The 26,231-nt window shown below is 34.4% G+C and overlaps 1 protein-coding gene across 27 annotated transcripts in view; it reads right to left on the bottom strand.

Moving 5' to 3' along the window:
* The window catches only part of PRMT3 (protein arginine methyltransferase 3), a 138,596-nt gene that overhangs the window by 45,691 nt on the left and 66,674 nt on the right, over nt 1–26,231 (bottom strand). For 14 of the 27 annotated variants that reach the window (XR_001914452.4, XR_008475192.2, XR_008475193.2 and 11 more), the window contains 3 exons: nt 23,749–23,827; nt 10,840–11,045; nt 8,435–8,521 (listed from right to left, as the gene is read on the bottom strand). Coding sequence is in view for 22 of the 27 variants with exons in the window: in XM_054242167.2 (XP_054098142.1) it covers nt 8,435–8,521; nt 10,840–11,045; nt 23,749–23,827 (372 nt within the window). In the remaining 5 variants the exon portion in view is untranslated. The remainder of the gene's footprint in view (nt 1–8,434; nt 8,522–10,839; nt 11,046–23,748; nt 23,828–26,231) is intronic. The other 13 variants (XR_013523358.1, XR_013523357.1, XM_054242168.2 and 10 more) reach the window with 1 other exon arrangement.

Here is a 26,231-nt window from a genome sequence, read left to right as displayed (position 1 = left end):
AGGTTGATTTAACATATGCAAGTCAATAAATGTGATTCATCACAAAAACAGAACCAAAGACAAAACCAACACAATTATCTCAATAGATGCAGAAAAGGCCTTCAATAAATTCAACATCCCTTCATGTTAAACACTCTCAAACTAAGTACTGATGGAACATACCTCAAAATAATTAGAACCATTTATGACAAACCCACAGCCAATATCATACTGAATGGGCAACAGGTGGAAGCATTCCCCTAGAAAACAGGCACAAGACAAGGATGCCCTCTCTTACCACTCCCACTGAACGTAGTATTGGAAGTCCTAACCAGGGCAATCAGGCAAGAGAAAGAAATAAAGCATATTCCAAGGAGGTCAAATCATCTTTGCTTATAGATGACATAGTCCTGTAACTAAAAAACTCAGCCCAAAAGCTTCTTAAGCTGATAAGCACCTTCAGCAAAGTCTCACGATACAAAATCACTAGGATTCTTCTACATCAACAACAGGCAAACAGCCAAATCATGAATGAATTCCCATTCACAGCTGCTGTAAAAAGAAAGAAAATACATTGAATACTGCCAGCAAGGGACATGAAAGATCTCTTCATGGAGAACTGCAAACCACTGCTCAAAGAAATCAGAGCGGACACAAACAAATGGAAAAACATTCCATGCTCATGGATCAGAAGAATCAATATTGTGAAAATGGCCATACTTCCTCAAATAATGCATAGATTCAATGCTATTCCTATTAAACTACCAGTGACATTTTTCACAAAATTAGAAAAACTATTTTAAAATTAATGAGGAACCAAAAAAAACAGTCTGAATAGTGAAGATGATCCTAAGCAAAAGGAACAAAGCTGGAGGCATCATGCTACCCAATTGCAAACTATAGTACATGGCTATAGTAACCAAAACAGCATGGTACTGGTACAACAATGGACACATAGACCAATGGAACAGAATAGAGAGCTCAGAAATAAGACTTCATACCTACAACCATCTGATCTTCAACAAACCTGACAAAAACAAGCAAAGGGGAAAGGAGTCTCTAATAAGTGGTGCTGGGAGAACTGGCTAGCCACATAAAGAAAATTAAAACTAGACCCTTCCTTAAACCATATACAAAAAATTAACTCAAAATGAATTAAAGACATAAATGTAAAACCCAAAACTATAAAAACCCCAGAAGAAAATCTAGGTAATACTATTAAGGACATAAGTAAGGGCAAAGATTTCATGACAAAAATGCTGAAAGCAATTGCAACAAAAGCAAAAATTGACAAATGGGGTCTAATTAAACTAAAGAACTTCTGCACAGCAAAAGAAACTATCATCAGAGTAAACAGACAACCTACAGAATGGGAGACTTTTGCAAGCTATCCATCTGACAAAGGTCTAATATTCAAAATCTCGAAGGAACTAAAGCAAATTAACAAGAAAAAAACAACCCCACTAAAAAGTGGGTAAAGGACAGGAACAGACACTTCTTAAAAGAACACATATATGTGGCCAACACTTATATGAAAAAAAGCTGAACATTATTGAGCATTAGAGAAATGCAAATAGAAACCACAAGGAAATACCATCTTACACTGGTCAGAATGGTGATTATTAAAAAAAAAAAAAAAAACAGATGCTGGCGAGATTGTGGAGAAAAGGGAACATTTTTACACTGTTGGTGGGAGTGTCAGTTAGTTTAACCATTGTGGATTACAGTGTGGCAATTCCTCAAAGACCTAGAGGCAGAACTACCATTTGATCCAGCAATCACATTACTGGATACATACCCAAAGCAATATAAATCATTCTATTACAAAGATGCATACACACATATGTTCACTGCAGCACTATTCACAATGGCAAAGACATGAAATCAACCTAAATGCCCATTAATGATAGACTGGATAAAGAAAATGTGGTACATATATGCCATGGAATACTATGTGGCCATAAAAAGGAATGAGATCATGTCCTTTGTAGGGCCGTGGATGAAGTTGGGAGCCATTATCCTCAGCAAACTAATTCAGGAACAGAAAACCAAACATGTTCTCACTTACAAGTGGGAATTGAATAATGAGAACACATGGGTATCTGAGGAGGGAGTAACACATACTGGGTCCGTTGCAGGGAGGGAGCTGGGGGAGGGAGAATATCAGGAAGAGTAGCTAATGGACACTGGGCATAATATCTGGGTGATGGGATGATCTGTGCGGCAAACCACCATGGCACATGTTTACCTATATAACAAACCTGTACATCCTGCACATGAACCCCAGAACTGAAAAGTTGAAGAAAAAATTATAATACCATATTTTCACTGTACTTTTTCTATGTTTAGATACACAAATACTTACCATTGTGTTACAGCTCCCTATAGTTGGAAATATAGTAACATGCTGTACAGGTTTGCAACCTAGGAGCAATAGGCTATACCATATAGCCTAGGAGGATAGTAGGCTATACAATTTAGGTTTTTGTAAGTATATTCTATGATATTTGCACAATGACAACACTACCTAATGACATATTTCTTCACATATATCCCCCTCATTAAGCAATGCATGACTGCATAAAAAAAGTCTGTTTCTTTTTTAACTCACATGTTCATCTTTAACAACTGTAGTAAAAGAAAAATTCCTAGGAAAAATAACATTTTTAAATGACATTTAAAAACATATTAAGGAATGTTTGTGCAAACTGAAAATTTCTATACCAGTCATTCTGGTACATGCTAATAGATAAAAAAAAAAAATGCTGAAATTAAGATATAAAAATGGTTATGAGATGATAAATAAAAACCTTTACATGTCAAAGATACAAGTTGAATATCCATAATCTGAAAACCTGAAATGCTCTAAAATCTAAAACTTTTTGGTAATGATACTATGGTCAAAAGAAATGCTTTTGGATTTTAGATTTTTGCATGAGGAATGAATAACTGGAAATGCAAATATTCCAAAATCTGAAAAAATTCTAAATCTGAAACACTTCTGGGCCCAAGCATTTTGTGTAAGAGATACTCAACCTGTATTATTTATGTGTTTGAGACTGTAATCAGGTAAATCCATCTTAACTATTTTCATTTTTAAGGTAAACAACTCATTTGTTCTGTAATAAGCATTATTAAAAATCATTTAATGTATACTTAGAATTATGAAAGAACATGACTTTCTGTACCTTTAAGCAGCTTACAGACACACAGGTGCAAATATAAATACCACTTGGCATACAGAGTAAGAGAACATTACACAAGTGACATTACAAATAAATTAAAACTCACAAAACATGAATTTTTTTTTTTAAATTTATTTAAGTTTAAAATAATTTTATTATAGTCTTGCTGCTTTTGCTTTTGAATACAATAAACTTTCCATAAAAAGTTATTATTCATTTTGGGCTAGGTTAAGCAGGCTGATATGACAGATAAAATGCCAGAAGCCAACTAAACATTCATACTCTATCATAAAAGCAATGACAATTTTATCTAAACTGTCAAAAATATCCTAGAATAAAGAAATGTTCAGAAAATTGCTATGTATGTGGTATGAGTATTCATTGAAAAATTATCCTTCAATCATTATAGGCAACCAAGATTCAAGATATTTACATATAAATATCACGTCATGTTATATTCCTAAAATATAAAGTCTGTTAATGTAAAACATTAAAATACCATCAAATTTCATCTGTGGCATTTGGGAATGTATGTATATGGCGGTGGAAGAGACTGCAAAAGAAAATGTTTTCCATGAAAGGTTCTAACAATCTTAAAGAAGCTATCTAAAAGCATTATCAATCTGTAGTATACATGCTATTAAAATAAAATACAAAATGGTATTCTTAGCATCCTGTAACTTTGTAAGATCCAATTTTGTCTAACTTTTAAATTAGGCCACACATTTATAATCTCATTAAGAAATAAATGGTTCAAACTGACACAAGAACAGAAAATGAAATACCGCATGTTCTCACTCATAGGCGGATGATGAACAATGAGAACACATGCACACAGGGAGGGAAGCACTACACACTGTGGTCTGTTGCGGGGAATAGGGGAGGGACAGCCGGGGCGGGGAGCTAGGGAGGGATAGCATGGGGAGAAATGCCAGATGTGGGTGAAGGGGAGGAATACAGCAAATCACACTGCCATGTGTGTACCTATGCAACTATCTTGCATGTTCTGCACATGTACCCCAAAACCTAAAATGCAATATAAAAAAAAAAAGAAAGAAAGAAATGGTTATGGCCAGACATGGTGGCTTATGCCTGTAATCCCCGCACTTTGAGAGGATGAGGTGGGCGGATCATCTGAGGACAGGAATTTAAGACCAGCATGGCCAACATAGTGAAACTCTGTCTCCACTAAAGAGATACAAAAATTAGCTGGCTATGGTGGTGCACGTCCACAGTCCCAGCTACTAGAGAGGCTCTGGCAGGAGAATCGCTTGAACCCAGAAGGCAGAGATTGCCGTGACCTGAGATCATGCCACTGCAGTCCAGCCTGGGCAACAAAGTGAGACCCTGTCTCAAAAAAAAAAAAAAAGAAAAGTTATACGTATTTTTAAACTGGGCTAACTACAATAGAGAAATTCTCCACCTTAATCAGTAGCTAAGCATTCAAGTTTCAACACGAGAAAAGCAGTATTTTATTAAATATCTGAAGGTTTGTACTTAGCAGTACAAATTGATATTCTTCTTCCCTCTATCTAAAAATGCCCAAACTCTTCCTCTTACTCCCCAAAGTTACTTTATTTATTCCTTTACTAGGCTTTTAAAAAACTTTTTAAATATCTTCACTAATTCTTCTAACTATAAAGGGGAAACAAAGTTCCAATTAGGTACTCATCATTTTTAATACTTTTGTTATGGATTATTCCCACATAAGCTGGGTGACTAATGTATCTATTCAAAAGTAGTCTTACAGGCCATGCTTGCCTAAGTAGCTCCAGACACACAGGTCTGTAAGAGGGAGGGTAAAGAGTTTACAACACCCCAAAGAACAAGAGAATTGAAATAAATATGGGTGGATAGTTGAGACCCACACAAAAAATGAAAACCTAATAAAAGCATTAGGCCACAAAATCTTACTCCTGCTGGGAAAATGGTTTCCAAGAAATGCAGATGCTTAGCCAAATAAGTGTAAGTTTATTCTGAGAGGATGAGGAAAAACTTCAAAGATCTACTTTTTATCTGCTGCAAAGAGGATGAACTATGGGACTGATTTCATCACATAAATCTGTGAGGTCTGTCTCAAAGGAAAAGTGCATTCAGATTATACATCTCTTTCCCTCTTCATTCCAACTGCTGGATTATTTGCCAAAAATAAACATTGTTAAATCTGTTTCAAATGCAACATGAAGCCTGCTTTCTTCTACCCCTGTGAGATCTTATTCATAGGTTTCTCTACGTTCTTTTATTTTTATTTATTTATTTATTTATTTTGAGGCGGAGTTTCGCTCTTGTTACCCAGGCTAGAGTGCAATGGCGCGATCTCGGCTCACCGCAACCTCTGCCTCCTGGGTTCAGGCAATTCTCCTGCCTCAGCCTCCTGAGTAGCTGGGATTACAGGCACGCGCCACCGTGCCCGGCTAATTTTTTGTTCTTTTAATAGTTTGTACAATCCCACAAAGAAGGTTTTTTTTGGGGTCAGGAAAGAGTAAGGAGATTTTATTTCACAAGTAAAACAAAGTAATATTTTCCTTCACCGGTAAAATGGGAATAATATCAGTACCCACCTTAAATGGTTATGAGAACTAAATAATACTTTAAAGTGATTAGCACATTATCTGACATTCAAGTATTCAATGACTGTTGATATAGGTTATCTTCCTCTGATAATATTAACTAAGTTTGAAAGGATAATGTCAGAAGAGTTAACATTCAATGCTAACTACTAACATGTTTTATCTTCAGTACCTGGCATGCATCCAATAAAGGGTTTATAACAATATATTCTTCATACATTCTTTGTGAAGTAAGTTACAGAACTAGGTTATACCATACACCTATAACTCCACTCCAACTTCCTGCCACCTTCTTCACAAACCTCAGGCTCACCTAATTTCCAAACTTTTTTCATAAACACCATTCAGTCAAGTTAAGAAAAAAAATGCAAATCTAAATAAAATGTACTTTATAAACATAATGTAATAGTTTACTTATAATTCATTTTTCTTATGGAACTCTTTGTACAGGAACAAATGAAGCAAGTAACTATTTGATACTTACATTCTTCAATATTAAAAGTTCAATTCCAATCTCTGAATTAAAGAGACTTTACCAGTTATTTTCTTGTTTTGTTTCCTTTTACTCTTTTAAGTATACGGAATAAAACTAAGATGACTAAAGGATACAGTTGCTTTTCATACAAAACTTCTTGTACTCAATCCCAAATACCAGGAAATAGAAAAGAATTCCATATATGTTATGAAACTCTAGATCTGTAGTATAAAGCTGTAGTTAAAACTGCTCTCCAAAACCTACTGACAGCTAGAGTCCCACAAGACCTAGATTCACCAAGCAGAAATGCTGAATGAAGATTTGGAAGGAAAAAATGGCCTACATGGGTTGGGAGGACAGAGGGCCAGGAACCAGGATGGTAGTAAAGGGTTTTGTTCATCTGGGGTTGTCAGTGGTGGCTAACACTGAGTGGGCCAGGGGAATTAGGGTAAATAGAACCTATAGTGGTAGGCTACTTAAAATAAGGGGCCTTGTAGCAGGCCAAAGGTGTGGTTCTAGAAGTTTCTAGAAGTTTGAAATACAGTCTGTTCCTTTGGCTCTCCCAATGTATCTGGAAACTACTGTATTCTCTCTAATAAATCTCTCAGTTTAAACAAGCTGATCTAAATTATGTTGTTAAGAGCTAAGAACCCTGATCAATAAACCAGAAAAAAAGAACATTTCAATCAAAGTCAATAAACTCTTCTATCTATATAGAGTTCACAAATATGTACAACTAAAAACAATTTTTGACATCTTCACTAGAGGTTTACATCTGTTCTATTTTGATTCATGTGATAGTTACTGAAAATATATTTGAAATATATATTTAATATTGGTGATATGACAATTTATATCTAGGAATTCTTTTACAGATGATTGATGAATTTTCATTAATCAGGATGGTCTTCTTTTAACTCTCATGTATTAACATCAAAGAGAAAGTCTACGAGTTAAAGTCTTTAGCCTCTAATTTCAATTGACAAAAATCATTTAAATTACTAAAAAGCAGAATTAGAAAATGCATGGAAAATAAAAAGAATCAAATTTTGCTTTTTGTTAATTAAACAAATGATTACGATGAGTGCCCCAAAGTCACAAATCTGGAATCTAGATATTTAAACTTTAAAAAAGTATAAAACCAACTTCAACTAAAAGAAGAATCCCTCAAAACATCAAAGTACATTGTTAAACTTATTTGGATATAAAATAATCACTGAATCAAAATGAACTGAAACTACTGTAAAGAACACATGAAGTCTTGTGTATATCAATCTGAACCAAGTATTTAAAAGAAGTAGGCAGAAAACTCAATGTTAACATGACTTATAATCTATTTTACAGATTCTGACAATACAAGTTTCCATAAAAATGTTAACTTTTGAGGACATAGTTTTAAAAACCATGGTTATTTTTAACATAATATAAATATTCATGTTAATACCACCTATATAAACTCATACTTTAAGGAGCACATTTTATTAAAAATATGAGTATCCTGACAGCAGTAAATATTATCTTAAAAATAATGAACATTTATAAATTATTTCAGAGAGGAAAAAACTTCTATATTTTAGTAAGCTAACATTTCTGGCTATATGGTAGGTGCTTCACATATATCTCATTAATCCATGTAATGATACACTGAAATAGAATTATCCCCATTTTTCTTAAAGCAACAAAATAGTCTGAAGCACAGATTACTTAGGTAACTTGAACAACGAAATGCGAGTGGTAAAATGACATATGAACCAAGATCTGCCTAATTTTTCCAAAGCATTTTTTCTATTAGACCAAGCTGATTTTTGAAAGAAAGTTAACTCAACAGGAGGTTAGTAATTTTTCATATATAAATATAAAATATTCTACCAAATAAACATATCTTCCATCTAAATTAAATGTTAAGAGTTAAAGGAAGGAATAGGGTATGAACTTTGGTCTTTGAAGATAAAGTTGAGTGTTCCTGACTATGTGATAGAAAATAATAAAGACTCTATAAAACCATTATGTAAACAGGGGTTCCTAATACTTTTTCTACTGAATTAAACTTTTTGAGGTTTTACTGACCTATTAACCAGATCTGTTCAATGGCCTAATGAAGGTCATGGTAGACTGTCAGAGCAATAGTCGTTTTCATTTGTCACAAGCCTGGTAATTAAGCTCATTAGCCTGCCAATCAACTGCACTGCTAGTGAAATTTATGAAAGCAGAATGAAACAGCTTACCGTGCACATGGATGTCTTTGTAATTTTCAGGGTAAAATCTGACGAAAACTCCAAATCTGAGATAGACGTTGTATGGCAATCTATATACTACCCATGAAAAAGGAGTGGAAGAAAGAGCTTAGTAAAAATAGTCCAAAAAAAAACCAACCCCAACAACCCAGATAAACATTACTTCTTTTATGTACAAATGATTATTGGAAACCAATGTTCTGAAACTTTAACCATTCACACACTAGTTTTTGGAATTATTTATACGTTTAATGAATACTAGTACTTCCATTTTGTTAATTTTTATTTAAATCAAATTCCTTTTTCATAATTAAGACTCCTTGTAAGCAATAGTATTATAGTAAATAATACTCTATAGTAAATAATAGTGAATCATAGCTCTAAAGTGCTAAAGTTTTCCTGACACACTAAAATAAATACTTAAAAAAAAATGTTTTCCTGTGTTTCACCTAACAGCATGTTGCCTACTGTGTATAGTATACTTGCCATAATTGCTATAAATCGTGTGATAACAGTCAATATATTTACAGAAACTGCCAACTTGAAAATAAATGCTAATGAAAAGAAAGTTGTTTTAAAATTCATGGCTATAATTGTATTTGAAGATAGCTTTTGTTAGATATGAGAAAAAACCACTCAATTTAAACAAACAGCAAAACTAACTATGGTGATTCATCCCAGGGAAAAAACAGCCAAGTATCTTTATTTTGCCATTCTGCTCTTTTCCAAATCCTTCTCCATTATACTTTGGAAAAGAAATGGAATGACCTTTCAACTAAGCAGTCTAACCAGAAGTATGCTGTAAAGACCGTCATCAGCTGACCAGCCAGGAGTAGATCATAACCCAGTGAATGCAGTTAATGTAACCACACACCTGAGGCAGTATTTAAAACAATTTCAGAAAAAATTTTAAAAGTGCAATGTGTTTGTAGGAGGACTGGAGAACAAAGAACAAACTATTTATTTAAATACATATTTAATGAAGGGGGTACATACATTTTTAAACACCTTGTTTTCAGTTCTAAATTTTTCTATTTCAACTATTTATTCATAGTAGTTTTTGCATTTAGCAGAGATCAGTACAGAGAGAAATCAGCAACCTCCACCAACTCTCCTCTTTCTGCTTAACCTTAAGGCTTAATTGGTTATAATGGTACACTCCTATCCTTAGCCAAAGAGTCCAAAGAAACCCTTTACAATTGGTGTACCAGAGTACTGACTGAAGACTCTTATAACCATCAAACAGACTGTTTTTTTTTCTTAAAAGCTGAATGCAATTTTAATCAGCCTACTCTTAAGAAACTTCATGCTTATTACTCTATACTAACTTTTAATGCTTTATCCATTTAAGAAAATTAAATATGTACTAAATATCTACTTTGTACAGAGAAGAAATATTGATGCTACATGAAAGTAACAGCATGATTAAAAAGAGAAGACAGCACTTTGGGAGGCTGAGGCAGGCGGATCACAAGGTCAGGAGATTGAGACCATCCTGGCCAACATGGTGAAACCCAATCTCTACTAAAATACAAAAAATTAGCCAGGCATGGTGGTGCATGCCTGTAGTCCCAGCTACTTGAGAGGCTGAGGCAAGGAAATCGCTTGAACCTGGGAGGCGGAAATTGCAGTGAGCCGAGATCATGCCACTGCACTCCAGCCTGGGTATCACAGTGAGGCTGGGTCTCAAAAAGAAAACAGAGACGAAATATCCTGAACCTAACACTGAACATATTACTGTATATTTATTTGATTATCTAGTTGAAACAGACAAATTATGGAGTTAAGAAAAGCAATATTATTTTTTGCTGCAAAGTAACTAGTGAACCCATGTAAATTCAACATAAAAAAATTCACAATAAAACCAGAGATTAACATGGCAAAAAATAAGATGACAAAACACAAAAGGAAGTAACCAAGAAATCTGAACATAGAAGGGCTTTAGTTTCATGGGCAAATTCACTATACGTAATAATGCTGGAAGAAATCTGAATGAGAGAAGTTAAATCATGTGGAATATATAATATGAATGAAAAATCTGGCTGTAAATCAGGCTAGGAGGAGGTGATGAAGCAGAAATGATAATACAGAAGGACTTTTTACCTTGATTAAGGCAAAGTAAATATAAATTATTCAATCAGTTCAGAGTTAGATTTGAAGGATTGTAAAACTGAGTGTAAGGAGTTTTAATATAGAGAGAAGTAATTCCAAAGAGATGATATAGTCAACTGGTAAATATTATGACCTCAATTTGTTTTATACTGATTATAAAGAGAAGGGTACTGTTTTGAAAGCCCACATATAAAATCAATATATTATTTTCAAATATGTTTCAAATGCTGAACTAAGAAAAATAGCAATACCATTATAAAAAATAAAGTTGGTAGAGCACCTACCTTAATACCACAAGGTTCTGAAATGAGAGTCTTCGGATCTAAAACTTCCACAACAGCTTCTGGAATAACAGCTTTCTTCATGCAGGACATCTTAAAGCCATAGACATTATCCCAAAAAGCAATTCTCTCAGCATGTTTATTCACATCACTCACCGCTACAAGGCTGATAGTGCAAATGTCAGGGTAGACTGTAACAAATAAAATGTCTGACAATTAAGCATTAGCTCCCTTTATTATGAAATATAATTTTTAAAAGGCTACTACCAAATCCAGTAAGGATTACTCGCAGTGGGAGATTAAAGATCAGGAAAAACAATCAGGTTTCATCTTGTAGCCTCTTTTAAAAAAAGATACCCATTATCATGATGCTAAGATTAAAACAGGGATTCCAATGAGACGGTCTGAATTAAAATGGGATCATAGAATTAAACAATCCTGAAATAAACGTATTTATTGATATTAAAACTTAAAGTGTGCTAACTTAAAAGGTACTAGATCTTTACTTATTCCTATTTTTCTCTAAAAACATGCAAAAAGGGGCAAATCATTTAAAAAGATATATAGCATGTAATAAAATCATGTAATGGGGTTTTATAGTTATACAGAAGACTAGTTCATATTCTTCTCATTTAATAGAAAAATATAAGCATCAAGTATGTGCCAGACATATGTGCCCATCTAATTTACAGAGTATGGACGCTACCCTCAATAAACTTACATTTAGAAAATTTTGACAAAGAAATGCACAATTATTTGTGAGGTAATAAATACTAAGAACAGGAGTGTACAAGGTACTGTGGGAGCTCACAGCAAAAAACAGCTGTAGGAAATAAGAATAAATAAAAGGTTCCTCTTCAAAGCTTTCCTCTAAGTTCAATACAAATAAATAAGTTTATTCAAAGGTTAATTTATTTTAAAGTTTTTGCTAATAATCTTAAAGTAGCTGTTACTCAAAATGAAGAAATAAGTGTATCCAATGTTCTTAGTTCGTATACTTTAGCCTAGATATTTGCACTGACATGCCTGGACAAGCCCAGGCAAATGTTAGGTCAAAGCTTATTCCCCTTCCATATTTGGAAATGCTACTGCTTCTCTAAGCATTCCTCGAGTTACTTCCTCTTTTCCTTTGCTCTCCTCTGCCTTTACCTCATTAGGAAAGTTTTAAGTTGTCAGCCAATCAGGTACAGCCTAGAGTGTAAAGTGCAGTTCCAGCCAATGGAATCAGAACATAGCAGCAGGGCGGATATGTTAGATATAAATGGCCCCGCCTCCTTTGTTCAGTGTCCTCAGATGGCAAGATGACTAACGGGAGCACCCTTTCTGCAAAAAGTAAAGTTGTCTTGCTGAGAAAATTAAATTTATATTCGAGTGCTACTTCTTTTGCAGTACCGAAAATTCACATATAACAACAGCTAATTCATACTTGGCTGGAGAAGGGGAGAAGGGATAATATGTAAGATAAGAACTGAAGCCCAGTAAGTTGAGAGTGGGGAGGAAAAGCCTATTCTAGGCAAAGTGAGCAGCAGTGTGTATAAAGGGTCACAATAGATGGGATAGACTATATATAATCTAATTAGAAACAGACACAGAGCTAGAAAGGTAAGTCTATATGCCAAGTAAACCAAATTACTAAACTAAACTTTATTCTATGAATAATGATAATCTGGTAAAAAATTTTACATAGGGCAGCAACATGACTAGATTTTGATTTTAGACAAACCACCTGGAATGCAATGTGGAGAATAATGGAGGGTCTAAGATGAAAACAGACAAACTAAGAGATGGTTAAAATAAACCAGGTGATCTGAATGAGGACACTGCTGTAGGAATGGAAAGGATGAGTTTTTCAAGTGATATTTATGAAGTAGAATTCAGAGGACTTTGAGACTGACTGGCTGTGGGGGAAAAGGTCAAGGATGACAATATTTAGCTTTAGTAACAGCACAGATTGTTGTACTAACCATTGTAATAGGACATAAATATGAGCAGATTCAAAAGGAAAAGGAGCAGTTAGTGCTTAAGAGACAAACAGATAAAAATGCCTGAAATGTAGCTGAATATAAAGGTCTGAAATTCAAAAGAGATTAGCTAAGTTCAAGACATAAATTTGGAGACCATAAGCATATAAATGAAAGATAAGTAATGGGAGTTCATGAGACCTAAGGAGAACAGACCTAGGGAATAATAATAGACCCAGGGAATAATAGAATTCAAGGGACTTGACTGAGAAACGGGGACCACAAAAGTAAGAAAACCAGGAAGGTAAGTGTTACATGAGTTAGGGAAAGAGTGACTGAGGGAGGAACTCTCCACTAATAACAAGTAAAGAACTTCACAACACAAAACTTTATATATAATGCTGATCCTTTTTTTCTTTTACAATAAATAACAGAATTAACTTGTCTTTCCAATATCTCAAATATCAACTTTTAGAGTACTCATGAATTAAAAATATAAATCACATGTTCTCATATCAGCAAACTGAAACAAGTATAAATGTACCAAATACAGCAAAAAAAAAAAAAAACCCCAGATTACTGACCAGGTTTCAGATGTTAACAGTAGAAAAATTACCCTCTCCTCCCACCAAATGTTTTTATACACAGCCATACCAATTTTACTATTCAATGATAGCAGCACAAAATTATTCTCCAAATAAAGCCCATGTTAAGATCTGACATCAAAGCAACTGCTACCAAACCTAACTTGTGAGATACTCAGAAAAAACTACCTAGTACTAAGTTGATGATAAAAAGTTTCTCAAGTCTTCCCTGACTGGCATTGAGGGAGGTATGCTAGTTGCACCTGCCAGAGTCCATTGCCATGCAAACTCTCCCCTTCTTCCACAAACAGGTAAAGCCTCTGGATTTTGTTTAAATTCTCGATTGATACAAATTCTTCAAAGTAACTGATTTGTTATTGAAAATGTTAACTCAGTAAGAGGATCAGCTATAAGGAAGTATATTTAGTGTGCTGAACCAGATCCTTAAGATGAGAAACACTGAATTAAAAAAATAAGAATTTAGAAGGAACTTTAGGTACGTGGCTAACTTCCTGATATATCCTTTGTTGGACTGAAAATTATAGAAGCTTTCCCACATTATGCCCTGTTATTTCATCATTAAAGAGGAACATAATAAAGCTATAGTCAGGGGTCAGCAAACATTTTTTTGTGCTGTTATCTAGGTTTTGTGGGCAAAAATGATTTTTGTTGAAACTACTGCTTTCTGCTATTGTTGGTGTGAAAGCAGCCACAGCCAATATGTAAACAAATGGGCATGGCTGTGTTCCAATAAAACTTTATCTACAAAGCAAGCAGCAGGCTAGACATACATACCCTTGATATAAATGAGGAGAAATGGAAGGGGGTGGGATTATCAGGGCCACCATATGGTCCTACTTCAGGGAGTGCTATTCACACTATATAGTTCATGGGAACCAAATATCCTCTGGAGTTGTGCAGTGCACAGACATTCAAGATACTTAACACAGTTCATACAGTTCTGCTATTTTAGAATATCTTTTAAAATCTTACTGAAGTTTTAAAATGCCATCAGTCTATCAGGATCAGCAGACTATAGCCCATAATCAAATCCAGCCTGCTGCCAGTTTTTGTATTAATATATAAAGTTTAGCTGTAACACCACCACATTCATTTGTTTACATGTTGTCTATAATCATACTGCGCTACAGTGGCAGAGTTGAATAGTTGGGACAGGGGCTCTATGGCCTATAAAACTGGAAATATTTACTATATTGCCTTTCACTGAAAAAATTTACTGATCTCTGGCTCTACATTAAGTAATATTAGTACTACCATTAAAAAATAAAGATAACTTTTTTATAAGAAAAATTATAGCTTACTAAAAGTAATAAAACAATTTTGAAATTGTTAGTAATTAGAAGAGAAACAAACTAAAGAAGAACATGATTTTATTTTTGAGTGTTGTGTATTTTTCAAATTGTCTTTCACAAAAATACAGAAAAGCAGTTTTTATATTGCTAAAATTTAGAAATGAAATTATTTTTAATCTTCCAGTAGTAAGATCTATGAATATTCATAAGGATACATAATCAGTGTTATAGGTCAATTTGGTTCTATATCCACCTCCTCACAGCTGGCTAAAATCTTGAACCACCTGCCAGAATCCTGACTAACCCTTTACCTTCACATTCTGACACATTTGTCATTTGATTTTTGTCAAATAGAAGCTATAATTGAATAATTATTCCTTGTTGTAGGAGAAATTAACAAAATGCTGATTGGACAAAAGCACCCTCTTAACAGACCATTTATAAATTCATGGCTTTGACATCTGTGTCCTTCTCGATTCACTGACCAGAATTCATTTGTCACTAGAATGGCTCACATGGTGAATAGATAAAGATGGGAAATCCTTTATCCCTTAGAAATGCCTCATAAAATTGTGGACACTAAAGGATAAGACAGAGATGCATAAAGAAACAATTTCTAGTAGACAGTAGAAATTTAGTATCACTGTTTGTATATAAATAACCACATAGTAAAAAGATTTAAAACAAAGGAGATAGTAAATAAGTCAAAATAAACCACTTTTTTCACAATATATATAAACAATATGGAGATTTTAGCAAAATAACAATGGTAGCAAAAATGCTTGATAAGCGTAAAAGAAAATTTACCATAAAGTCACCAAATGGGAATTTAAGTAAACTTTAAAAATTAGTTTCTAGTTTATATAATGAAGGTATCTTTAAAAAGTAATATTTATTTGGAAATTGAACTCATTTACCCATCATTAATTTATAAATAATGACTAGCGCCACTAAAACTTAGCTAAGGCTAACATATAGCTATAATATGCTTTGAAAAATTATATGCTGAAAAACAGAAAATGATACTACTGCTCTATCAACAAACTCAAATTAATAAATGTGAAAAAAGCAGATCTGAAGATGAGGAAGTAGACAGTTGTAAAAATACTAAAGGAATCCTTTAAGCACTACGAACCAATGCCAGTGGCTGATTATATTGAGATAATCTATGCAAAAGTGTAGAAAATGTGAAGTGCTGTACAAAAGATAAGTGTTAATACCACAATGCTAAATTCATCTAATAACTTCTATGAAGTATAAACCTAATGCTAATCTCATGTTCACCAGCTGTAACTCGGACTGGGAATTAACATTTATTGAGCAACTATTTTGTGTCAAGCATCTCATTTAGACTTTTGAATAAATTTATAAAGTTGGATTATAATCTTTTTATAAATTTTAAAAACTGAAATTCAGAGAGTAACTTGGACACAGATAACTTGCCCAAATACCTGGTCTTCTTCAGCTAATCTGATAATTAATCAGCTGACAAAGCAGAGATTTACTTAAGGTCTAACTGCAAAGTCCATATCTTTCCATTATGCATGATGCCACATTTTAATGCTTTTCGAATGGAAGAAAAAGAGAGAGGAACCCCACTTTCCTAAGGTAAACAGATACTTGTTGGAAGAAAAGGAAGGAGAAATGGTGTTAGAAAGATTGGAGGTAAGTAAAATTTCAGGACAAAGTAAGGAAAATGGTAACATTTATCTTACTTATTTTGCTCTGAGAAAAGGAATGAGATGACAAGGCAAAAACAAAAACACTAAAAAGGGAAAGCAAGGAAGCAAGGTCAAGGGTTCGAGATCAGCCTGGTTACCATGTTGAAACCCCATTTGTACTAAAAATACAAAGAAGTAGCCGGGCACAGGGGCAGACACCTGTAATTCCAGCTACTCAGGAGGCTGAGGCACGAGAATCGCTTGAACCAGCAGGCGAAGGTTGTAGTGAGCCAAGATGGCACCACTGCACTCTAGCCTGGGCATCAGAGCCAGACTTCATTAAAAAAATAAAAATAAAAAATAAAAGACAACTTAAAAATGAAAAGATACATTATGCTCATAAATTAGAAAACTCACTATTAAAATGCTGATTATTCCCAAATTGATATATTCATTCAATCCAATTTCTAGCAGTTTTTTTTAAGCAGAAATAGCCAGATTCTAAAATTTATTTTCAACTCCCCCATGCCACACAACCAAACTATCAAAGCAATTTTAAAAAAGAACAAAACCAGGAGATTTTCTTTACCTGACCAAGACTCAGTATAAAGTTACAGTAATTAAGACAGTATGGTACTGTGAAAGGACAGACTTAAATATCAAATGAAAAGAACACAGAAATAGACTCACATGAATATGGTCAATTAATTTTCAAGATATGCTAAGCAATTCATGGGAAAGAACAGCATTTCAATTAAGGGTGCTAGGAAATATTAATATCAATCCTCACACTATACACAAAAATTAATTTCAAATAAATCATAGACATAAATGTAAAAACTGAAACTCCAGGAAGGAAACACAGGAAAATTCTGTGTGACCTTGAGTAAAGCAGAAATTTCTTAGTAAATTTTTCTTAATATGACAGAGACTAAGCACATGTTTAAGAGTCATCTGTATTTCCTTTTTTTATGAGCCACCAATTAGTTGTCCAATTTTCTATTGGGTTTGTGGTCTATTTATTTATAGAATCTACTTATATGTGGGAGACATTAACTTTTTGTTGGTGATAAAAGTTGAAAATTTTTTTTCAGTAGGTAGTCTTGTGACTTTGCTTATAGCATATTCTGCCATTTAGAAATTCAGACAGATGCAATTAGATGTATCAATGTTTCATTTAGGGTTCTGAATTTAAGTTCTTATTTAGAAAGACTCCCTTTCCCCAAGTTTATAAACCTATGTTCCTGCTAATATTTTTACCATTTGACTTTTCCTGTATTTAATCTTTGATCATTTGAAACTCACATTGTACAATTTACTGCATGGATTAAACTTTACACAATTTTCTCAATACGATTTGCCATAGTAAATCATTTGCTCAATTATATGAGATGCCATGTATAGTTAGGTCTATATCATTCTCTTCAACTCATCTGTCCATTCAAGAACCAATAATATATTATTTTAATTATTAAGGCTTTATTATGTGCTTTAATATTTGGTAGCACTATTCTTTCTGCTACCCCCCCATCATGGATCCTTCTATTTTAGAGTCTTCCTTGTGATTCTTGTTTATTTTTCCATATAAACTTAATTTTATCCTTTTGTTTTTTTGTAGACAGGGTCTCTGTCATTTAGGTTGGAGTACAGTGGTACCAACATAGCTCACTATATTAGTAAACTCCTGGGCTCAAGTGATTCTCCCACCTCAGCCTCCCAAGTAGCTAGGACTACAGGCGCATGCCACTACACCTAGCTATCTATGAAGGAGGGCCCATGATTTTGCTCTTTAGCCCTACTCATGTTAATATGATTGATTATATAGTATTTTGGCCCTGATTCCCTCTTGCCTGGTATCAACATCATGACAGCTGTTTGCATTTTGTTTGAATTTATCTGAAAGTCTTTATCTATTCTTTAAACTTCTCTCAATTATTTTGCTATAGGTGTGGCTCTATAAATTGCATAGAATTGGGCTTTGGAGAGCCAATCTGAAATTCTTTTTCTTTTAATAGTTAAGTTTAGCCTATTTATACTGATTGACATAAGAAACAGATTGTTTTTGTTCCTGACACTACCATTTTCTGTTTTTTCTGTATCTATAAATTTTTTTTAAAAACTGTCCACTACATGGTCTTTTGATTTTTTCCCAAGTATTAATCTTTATATTTAGAAAGATCTTTGTATTTTTGTTTTAGTAGCCAACTTTTATAACTTCAGTATAATATCTTTAGTTCTCTCTTTTCAACACTATTTACTAAACTCCTACCTTAAGTAATAATAAAATTGTATATTTCCTTATCATTTTCCTTCCCTTTTCTCCTCTTTTTCTCACACTCTCTTTGGACCTTCTCTGAACACCAAATTTTTTCTGTATATTAAAAACAGAGTTGCACTGATAATACTAACAACAAATACAGAGGTGGGCACAGAGTTAGTATACAGTTTTAAAGAAAAGTACTTTTCAGAAAAATTAGGAATTGAATCATGTCATAATTCATTTGACCCAAAGGAGGTGGGGAATGCTACTTTAGTTGATTTAAAAAGTCACTTTTCTGAAATATAATTCACATGTAGCAAAACTCACTCTTTTTGGTGAGAATATTTGCACATGCTTTGATAAAGTCAAGAGACATAGACAGGATCCACCACCACCAACCTCATCACTCAATTTAATGTTAGCTTTGTAGTGCTAAATGTACTCAATAATTCGACTACTTGATCTGCCAGCTTTAAATAACATTCCATAGTACCTATCATTAAAGATAAAGCAATTACAATGTAAACATTTCTACCTGCCACATGCATTCCCTTTCCAATTTTTGTGAGATGCAGTATTTGACACTGTTAGTATATAAAACATTTATATTCTATGTTGTCATCCTAAAATACATGTTTATTTTAGTCTTAATTGCGGTTGTAAAAACACCCATTGGTTATAACCAATATTTTCCTATTTTTCCTCCTCATCTCTTATTGGCTGCATGTAAAACATTATAATTCCTGACACACAATTAGTGCTTAGTAAATATTCGCTAGAAATAGCAGAAATCATTGCTAGTAGAACTGCTTTCACTAACTTTACAAAATTAGTTTTCTTAGAAGGGTAGTAACTATGTAACTTTAAAATACAGTGGAATTGCTTGATGAATAATGGGGTAAATGAACATCCAAGTTATCATCTGGGTTTTATAAAGCCTTTACTGCTTACCGTAGTATGTATGATGAGACATAAATTGAACTTAAATTCATGTAAAAATAAAGTGTGGTCCCATCAGGTTTGTATGGGTCTTCAATATTCCCTCCATAATGTGTTCATTCTTTCTATAATCTTTGGTCTCACCAGGCACCAGTCTGGAGTGCTGTGGCGCGACCTCGGCTCACTGCAACCTCCACCTCCTGGGTTCAAGGAATTCTCCTGCCTCAGCCTCCCCAGTAGCTGGGACTACAGGCACGTGCCACCCCATCCAGCTAATTTTTTTGTATTTTTAGGAGAGACTGGGTTTCACCATGTTGGCCAGGATGGTCTTGATCTCTTGACCTCGTGATCCGCCCACCTGGGCCTCCCAAAGTGCTGGGATTACCGGCATGAGCCACCACTCTCGGCCTCTATAATCTTTACACCACTAATTATTTGGTAAATCTTTCCTTCAGAAAAACAAAGAAAAATTTTGCTTTGCAATAAAAAACAATGAGCATAGAAATGACCGGTAATATTCATCAAGACATACTCAAATACACAAATAAACTACTTTACGTTATTCTTTTCTAAATTTTCTTTCTTCCTCTTGATTCTGTTAACAAATAACATTCAACAGCGCTGCTTAAGGAGTTAAATGCTGACCCCTCTTAAATACATCTCTGTATTATCTTACCACTAATATAAGCCATATGAAAGTATAGAAAGGGTTAGATATATGAGCTTCCACTTTATCCTTCTGATGATAAGAAATAGCTCTGCCATTGTTCACATTGCTGTAGGTTGCTAATGAATTTCACAGAGAATTCAATTTAAATGTATTAAGTTGCTGTTAGTTCCTTAGTAAGATCAATTCAGGCAGGTCTGGAAACAGTTACTTGAATCTTACCCAGAACTTCAAGGCAATAATCATATTTAAAAAATACATTTTGGCCAGGTGCGGTGGCTCATGCTTGTAATCCCATCACTTTGGGAGGTTGAGGTGGATCATGAGGTCAAGAGATAGAGACCATCCCAGCCAACATGGCGAAACCCCGAATCTACTAAAAAATACAAACTTAGCTGGGCATGGTGGCGCGTGCCTGTAGTCCCAGCTACCGGGAGGCTGAGGCAGGAGAATCACTTGAATCCGGGAAGCACAGGTTGCAGTGAGCTGAGATCACACCACTACACTCCAGCCTGGCAATAGAGCGAGACTCTGCCTCAAAAAAAAAAAAAAAAAGAAAAAAAATATATAAAAAATATATATCATGATATATATCATCTATACATATACATATATCATAATATATATTATATATCATATCATTTATATTATGTTATATATATTATATATTACATACATATATGATATATGTTATATATGATATATCAACATATATTACATATATCATATATCAACATAATAAAAAGAACATGAATATTGGAGGCAGGCAGATCTGAATTTAAAAAAAAATCAAGATATGCCATTTAATATGTGTCATCCAGGACACTTTAAGAAGACTGTTTCTAAAATCTCAAAGGGCTATTGTGAAGATTACATCTAATAACATGAATAAAGGCATACTGTTTGGCAGCAGTAGACAGTCAACAAATGATGGATAACATTGTTTTTAAGTCATTAAATGTTACAATTTGTGTAACCCTAATCTGAAAATCTGAAATCCGAATTTGAGCACTGACATGAACCCAAAGGAAATGCTTACTGGAGCATTTCAGATTTCAAATTTTCAGATAATGATGCCCAACCAGTAAGTATAATGCAAAGACTATATTTCAAAATTCCCAAAACACAAAATCTGAAACACTGAAGGTCCCAACCATTTTGGATAAGGGATATTCAACCTGTAGTAGCATTAAAAAAACAAAGCCGTTGCAATCATAGGAAGTTATAGCCAATTGTTGCAGGGTAAAATGTATCTAAAACTTCTATCCAGGTTCTTGACAGAGATTGGGAACATATCTTGAAATGGTTGCAGAAGATAAAGTGATAAAATGGGCATATTTTGAAAAAGAAAGGCAATCCATTTAAATGTTATTATAAAAAGAACTTTCTTGTTCTGGAGAATTTTCTCTGTTCTTTATGTTTTAGCCTCACTGATTTTTAACTGTACCAGAACTGCCAAAGTAATTTCATAGAACTTGGATGGTAAGAGGCATAACTACAGTGAAGTCCTTTACATTAGTTTGAAATGCCTCCCCCTTTCATGTTTTACCAACTGTATTCTGACCATGGAAACCATTTGCTGCTCTTGAAACTTTGAGAAAGGTAAGATGCAGGGAGGTAAGTGAAGGAGGACAGAGGCCATTCAATTCAGTTTTAGCGATTGTTTTAATGATTTAATTCCATAAACATGTATGACAGATGCTCCATCTACATCCCAGAAGCAGTGAAGCTCATTTAAGAGTTAAAGCTAAACAAACATAATCCCTGTCCTGAAAAACAATTATTTTGTTTGTCTACAATTTCTGACAGCAGAAGGTCTGTAAAAACAGACCAGAAACATAAAAAGAAAGCCTTCCAAATTCATTAGGATCCATTTATATGAGGATTGGGTATGTTGCACTTTTAAAACTTATTAGAAACCAGTCACTACTTTAAATATTCTCACAAAAATCACAGAGAAGTCAGGTTTTTTACATATTTAGTGAAGTCAAGAATCATCTCCAATTTAGTATGAAACATGCCATTGGCAAAAAAGGGGAAAAAATGACATAAGGATTAAAAATAAAAAGGGGTTAGATTTGAATTTCAGTATCTAAAAGCTTACAAACCCTAGTCTTTTGATATTTATTTTTTTAGATTGTACTTTAGGTTCTGGAGTACATGTGCAGATCATGCAGTATTGTTGTATAGGTACATACATGCATGGCAAGGTTGTTTGCTGCCTCCATCCCGCCCATCATCTATCTCTGGCATTTCAAGCTATGTTATCCCTCCCCAACATCCCCACCCCATGCTGTCCTTCCCCAGCCCCTGGCAACAGACCTCAGTGTGTGGTGCTACCCTCCCTGTGTCCATGTGTTCTTATTGTTCAACACCCGCCTATAAGTGAGAACATGCGGTGTTTGATTTTCCGTTCTTTTGTCAGTTTGCTGAGAACGATGGTTTCCAGATTCATCCATGTCCCTACAAAGGACATGAACTCATCGTTTTTACGGCTGTATAGCATTCAATGGTGTATTATGTGCCACACTTTCCTTGTCCAGTCTATCATCAATGGGCATTTGGGTTGGTTCCAGGTCTTTACTATTGTAAACAGTGCCACAATGAGCAGTCATGTGCATATGGCTTGATAACAGAATGATTTATGATCCTTTGGATATATATACCCAGTAATGGGATTGCTGGGTCAAATGGAATTTCTATTTCTAGATCCTTGAGGAATTGTCACACTGTCTTCCACAATGGTTGAACTAATTTACACTCCCACCAACAGTGTAAAAGTGTTATTTCTCCACATCCTCTCCAGCATCTGTTGTCTCCAGATTTTTTAATGACCGCCATTTTAAGTGGCGTGAGATAGTATCTCAATGTGGTTTTGATTTGCATTTCTCTAATGACTAGTGATGATGAGCATTTTTTCATGTTTTTTTGGCCTCATATATGTCTTCTTTTGAAAAGTGTCTGTTCATATCCTTTGCCTACTTTTGAATGGGTTTGTTTTTTTTCCTGTAAATCTGTTTTAGTTCTTTGTAGATTCTGGATATTAGCTTTTCATCGGATGGGTAGATTGCAAAAATTTTTTCCCATTCTGTTGGTGGTCGGTTCACTCTAATGATTGTTTCTTTTGCTGTACAGAAACCCTGGAGGTTAATTAGATCCCATTTGTCTGTTTTGGCTTTTGTTGCCAATGCTTTTGGTGTTTTAGTCATGAAGTCCTTGCCTATGCCTATGTCCTGAATGGTTTTGCATAGGTTTATTAAAGGGAGCTCTTTACAAAAAGCATTCTTGAGAATACCATTACCTTGGAGTCCTGCATATCTTATATAATATTCTTTCAACAATATATAAACAAATCTCTTATAGTAAGACAATACAGTAAACAAATGTCTTAAACCTTCTTGTAATGTAAACATCTTTCATCTCTACTGGGAACTTTCACAGCCATGTATAGTTTATGTGAAATCCAAAGGTTCATTTGGTTCTGCTAGACTAAAATAAGATTATTAAAACCAGAATTTGATACTTACCTGAGCCTCCTTTTGCCAAGTATTTGTTCTTTGCATAAAGGACAGAATCTAACATAGACTCAAACAGAAGAAAGTAGCCCTGCATAAAAAAGGGGGGGAAGAAAAGAGTTTAGAAGGGTGCAACATCCTCATAAGCAGGTCAATTTAAATATCAGTGCTACTCTTTATTATTATTATTATTATACTTTAAGTTCTGGGGTACATGGGCAGAACATGAAGGTTTGTTACATACATATACACGTGCCATGGTGGTTTGCTTAACCCATCACCCCGTCATCTACATTAGGCATTTCTCCTAATGCTATCCCTTCCCCAGTCCCTCACTCACCTGCTAGGCCTCCCCTAGCCAACCAGGGCCTACTCTATTAATTACAAAATAATTTTTGCTTCTGCCATATATTTAATAATATTCTACAACATCTGAAACTATATTTTTACAGTAAGTCATTAGAAAACCAGGCCAGCTTATAAAGTGAACCCAGAAACTTTATTGTGGTAAAATATACTGAATCTTCTTTATGATTCTACTTTCCAGACTACTGTTTCTTCCTCATTAAAAAACATTAAGATACAAATTATTAACAAGCCCTACAACTCCCCAGAATGATGCAATATCCACTTGATTTTGCCCCACTGGGGAACATGTAGCAATGTCTGAGTCATTTTTGATTGTCACAGCTGGGGGTGGGGGGTGAATAAGATGCTACTGGCATCTACTGGGTAAAGCCAAGGAACATTGGTAAACATCCTACAATGCACAGGACAGCCTCTCACAAAAAAGAACAACCTGGTCCAAAATGTCAATAGTGCTAAGGTTGAGAAGCTCTAGTCTATAAAACCATTTCCCAAATAATTTCCTGTCTAGTGCCTTTCTTTTTGGTATATTAAAGAAAAAGAAAAAAAGAAAGGAGAGGGATCCTTAGTCAAAAAGTTTTAAGAAACACCAGCTGCCATATCCCCCATTCATAATGCACATGAGCACACACAAAGTTCTGACTAATTGTTATGGTGAAGAGAACTGCCGAACATATTTTAAGTATTACCTACTTTCTGACTACAGAGCTTTTTTCCTATTTAACATCTATCAACACCTTGCGGAACTAGTGTTTATGGAAATATAATTCATGAAATATGATCCTGGTATACTACTGATTTTAGAGTATGATAATGAATCCTACACCAAGAAAGGATAATAATATAGTACAAATGAAAAAAGAATTTGCCACTATTGGTGTCACAAATATACAAGATTCTTTTTTTTAAATATACTACATTCTAATACTACACTCGGTTTATTATACAAATGACAAATAATCATGACTGAGAAAAACACTACCAGTTTCAGTCAGTCTATCTCCCTCTAGGGTCCAACCCCCCAACTGCTCAAAGCAGCAGGAAAAGTCAAGTGCTCAGCAAACAGACCACCTTATTGCTTACGGTGAACCAACATGAATTTTACCTTTACTTTAGTATTCTATACCAAAACTGTTCTCATGCACTCATTTGTTCTGCGCACAGATAAATGCCCAGTGGGGTAAGTATAATATTCTTTAACCACATCAACAAAAAATATTTTAAAGATTTCTCGGGCCGGGCATGGTGGCTCAAGCCTATAATCCCAGCACTTTGGGAGGCCGAGGCAGGTGGATCACGAGGTCAAGAGATCGAGACCATCCTGGTCAACACGGTGAAACCCCGTCTCTACTAAAAATACAAAAAATTAGCTGGGCATGGTGGCGCAAGCCTGTAATCCTAGCTACTCAGGAGGCTGAGGCAGGAGAATTGCCTGAACCCAGGAGGTGGAGGTTGCGGTGAGCCGAGATCGCGCCATTGCACTCCTCCAGCCTGGGTAATGAGAGTGAAACTCCGTCTCAAAAAAAAAAAAAATTTCTCTAGAACAGAAAAACTGCAAACCCAGAACAGATAATCTTCCCAAGAGATTAACATCAATTTTAATGTACAGAAAATATAGCTCTCATGCTTGAATAAAGGAACTGAACTGAATTGCTAGCAACTCTACACTGATGTTAACCTATTCTTCCCAACCTACCGACTCATTGATATGAAAATAACTGCCTATGAAACAGAGGCTTAGGAACAAAGCTTGTTTATTAATGTGTTACTTTAGGAAAATTAGGATTTGGCAGAAACTTGTTTTTCTGGATAGAGTACTTCAGTAGTATGTCAAAGTCGGATTATGCAAATAAATGCTTATTATAAATAGGCATTCAACTGTTGCTTATAGTGAATTACAATTTATGCCAAGGAATTATTAAATGGAGGGCATCTAACTTATGAGGAAAACACTGGCTAGTAAAACTATTAATAGATTTAGTGGGATAAAAAAGCCCCTATTTGCAAGATTGCTGTGTTTTAAAACTTAAAATAAAATAAATAAAATTCACACTTTAGTACACATTAAATACAAAGGCCAAAAATAGTTTAAGTATTGATTTGTCACTGTCAAACTGCTTTCTAGTATT

The sequence above is a fragment of the Callithrix jacchus genome, chromosome 10 (genome assembly GCF_049354715.1).
Source record: "Callithrix jacchus isolate 240 chromosome 10, calJac240_pri, whole genome shotgun sequence".
In the NCBI taxonomy this organism is placed as follows: Eukaryota; Metazoa; Chordata; class Mammalia; order Primates; family Cebidae; genus Callithrix; species Callithrix jacchus.
The sequence above is the reverse complement of the archived record's forward strand: the minus strand, read 5'-3'. Positions and strand labels throughout refer to the sequence as shown.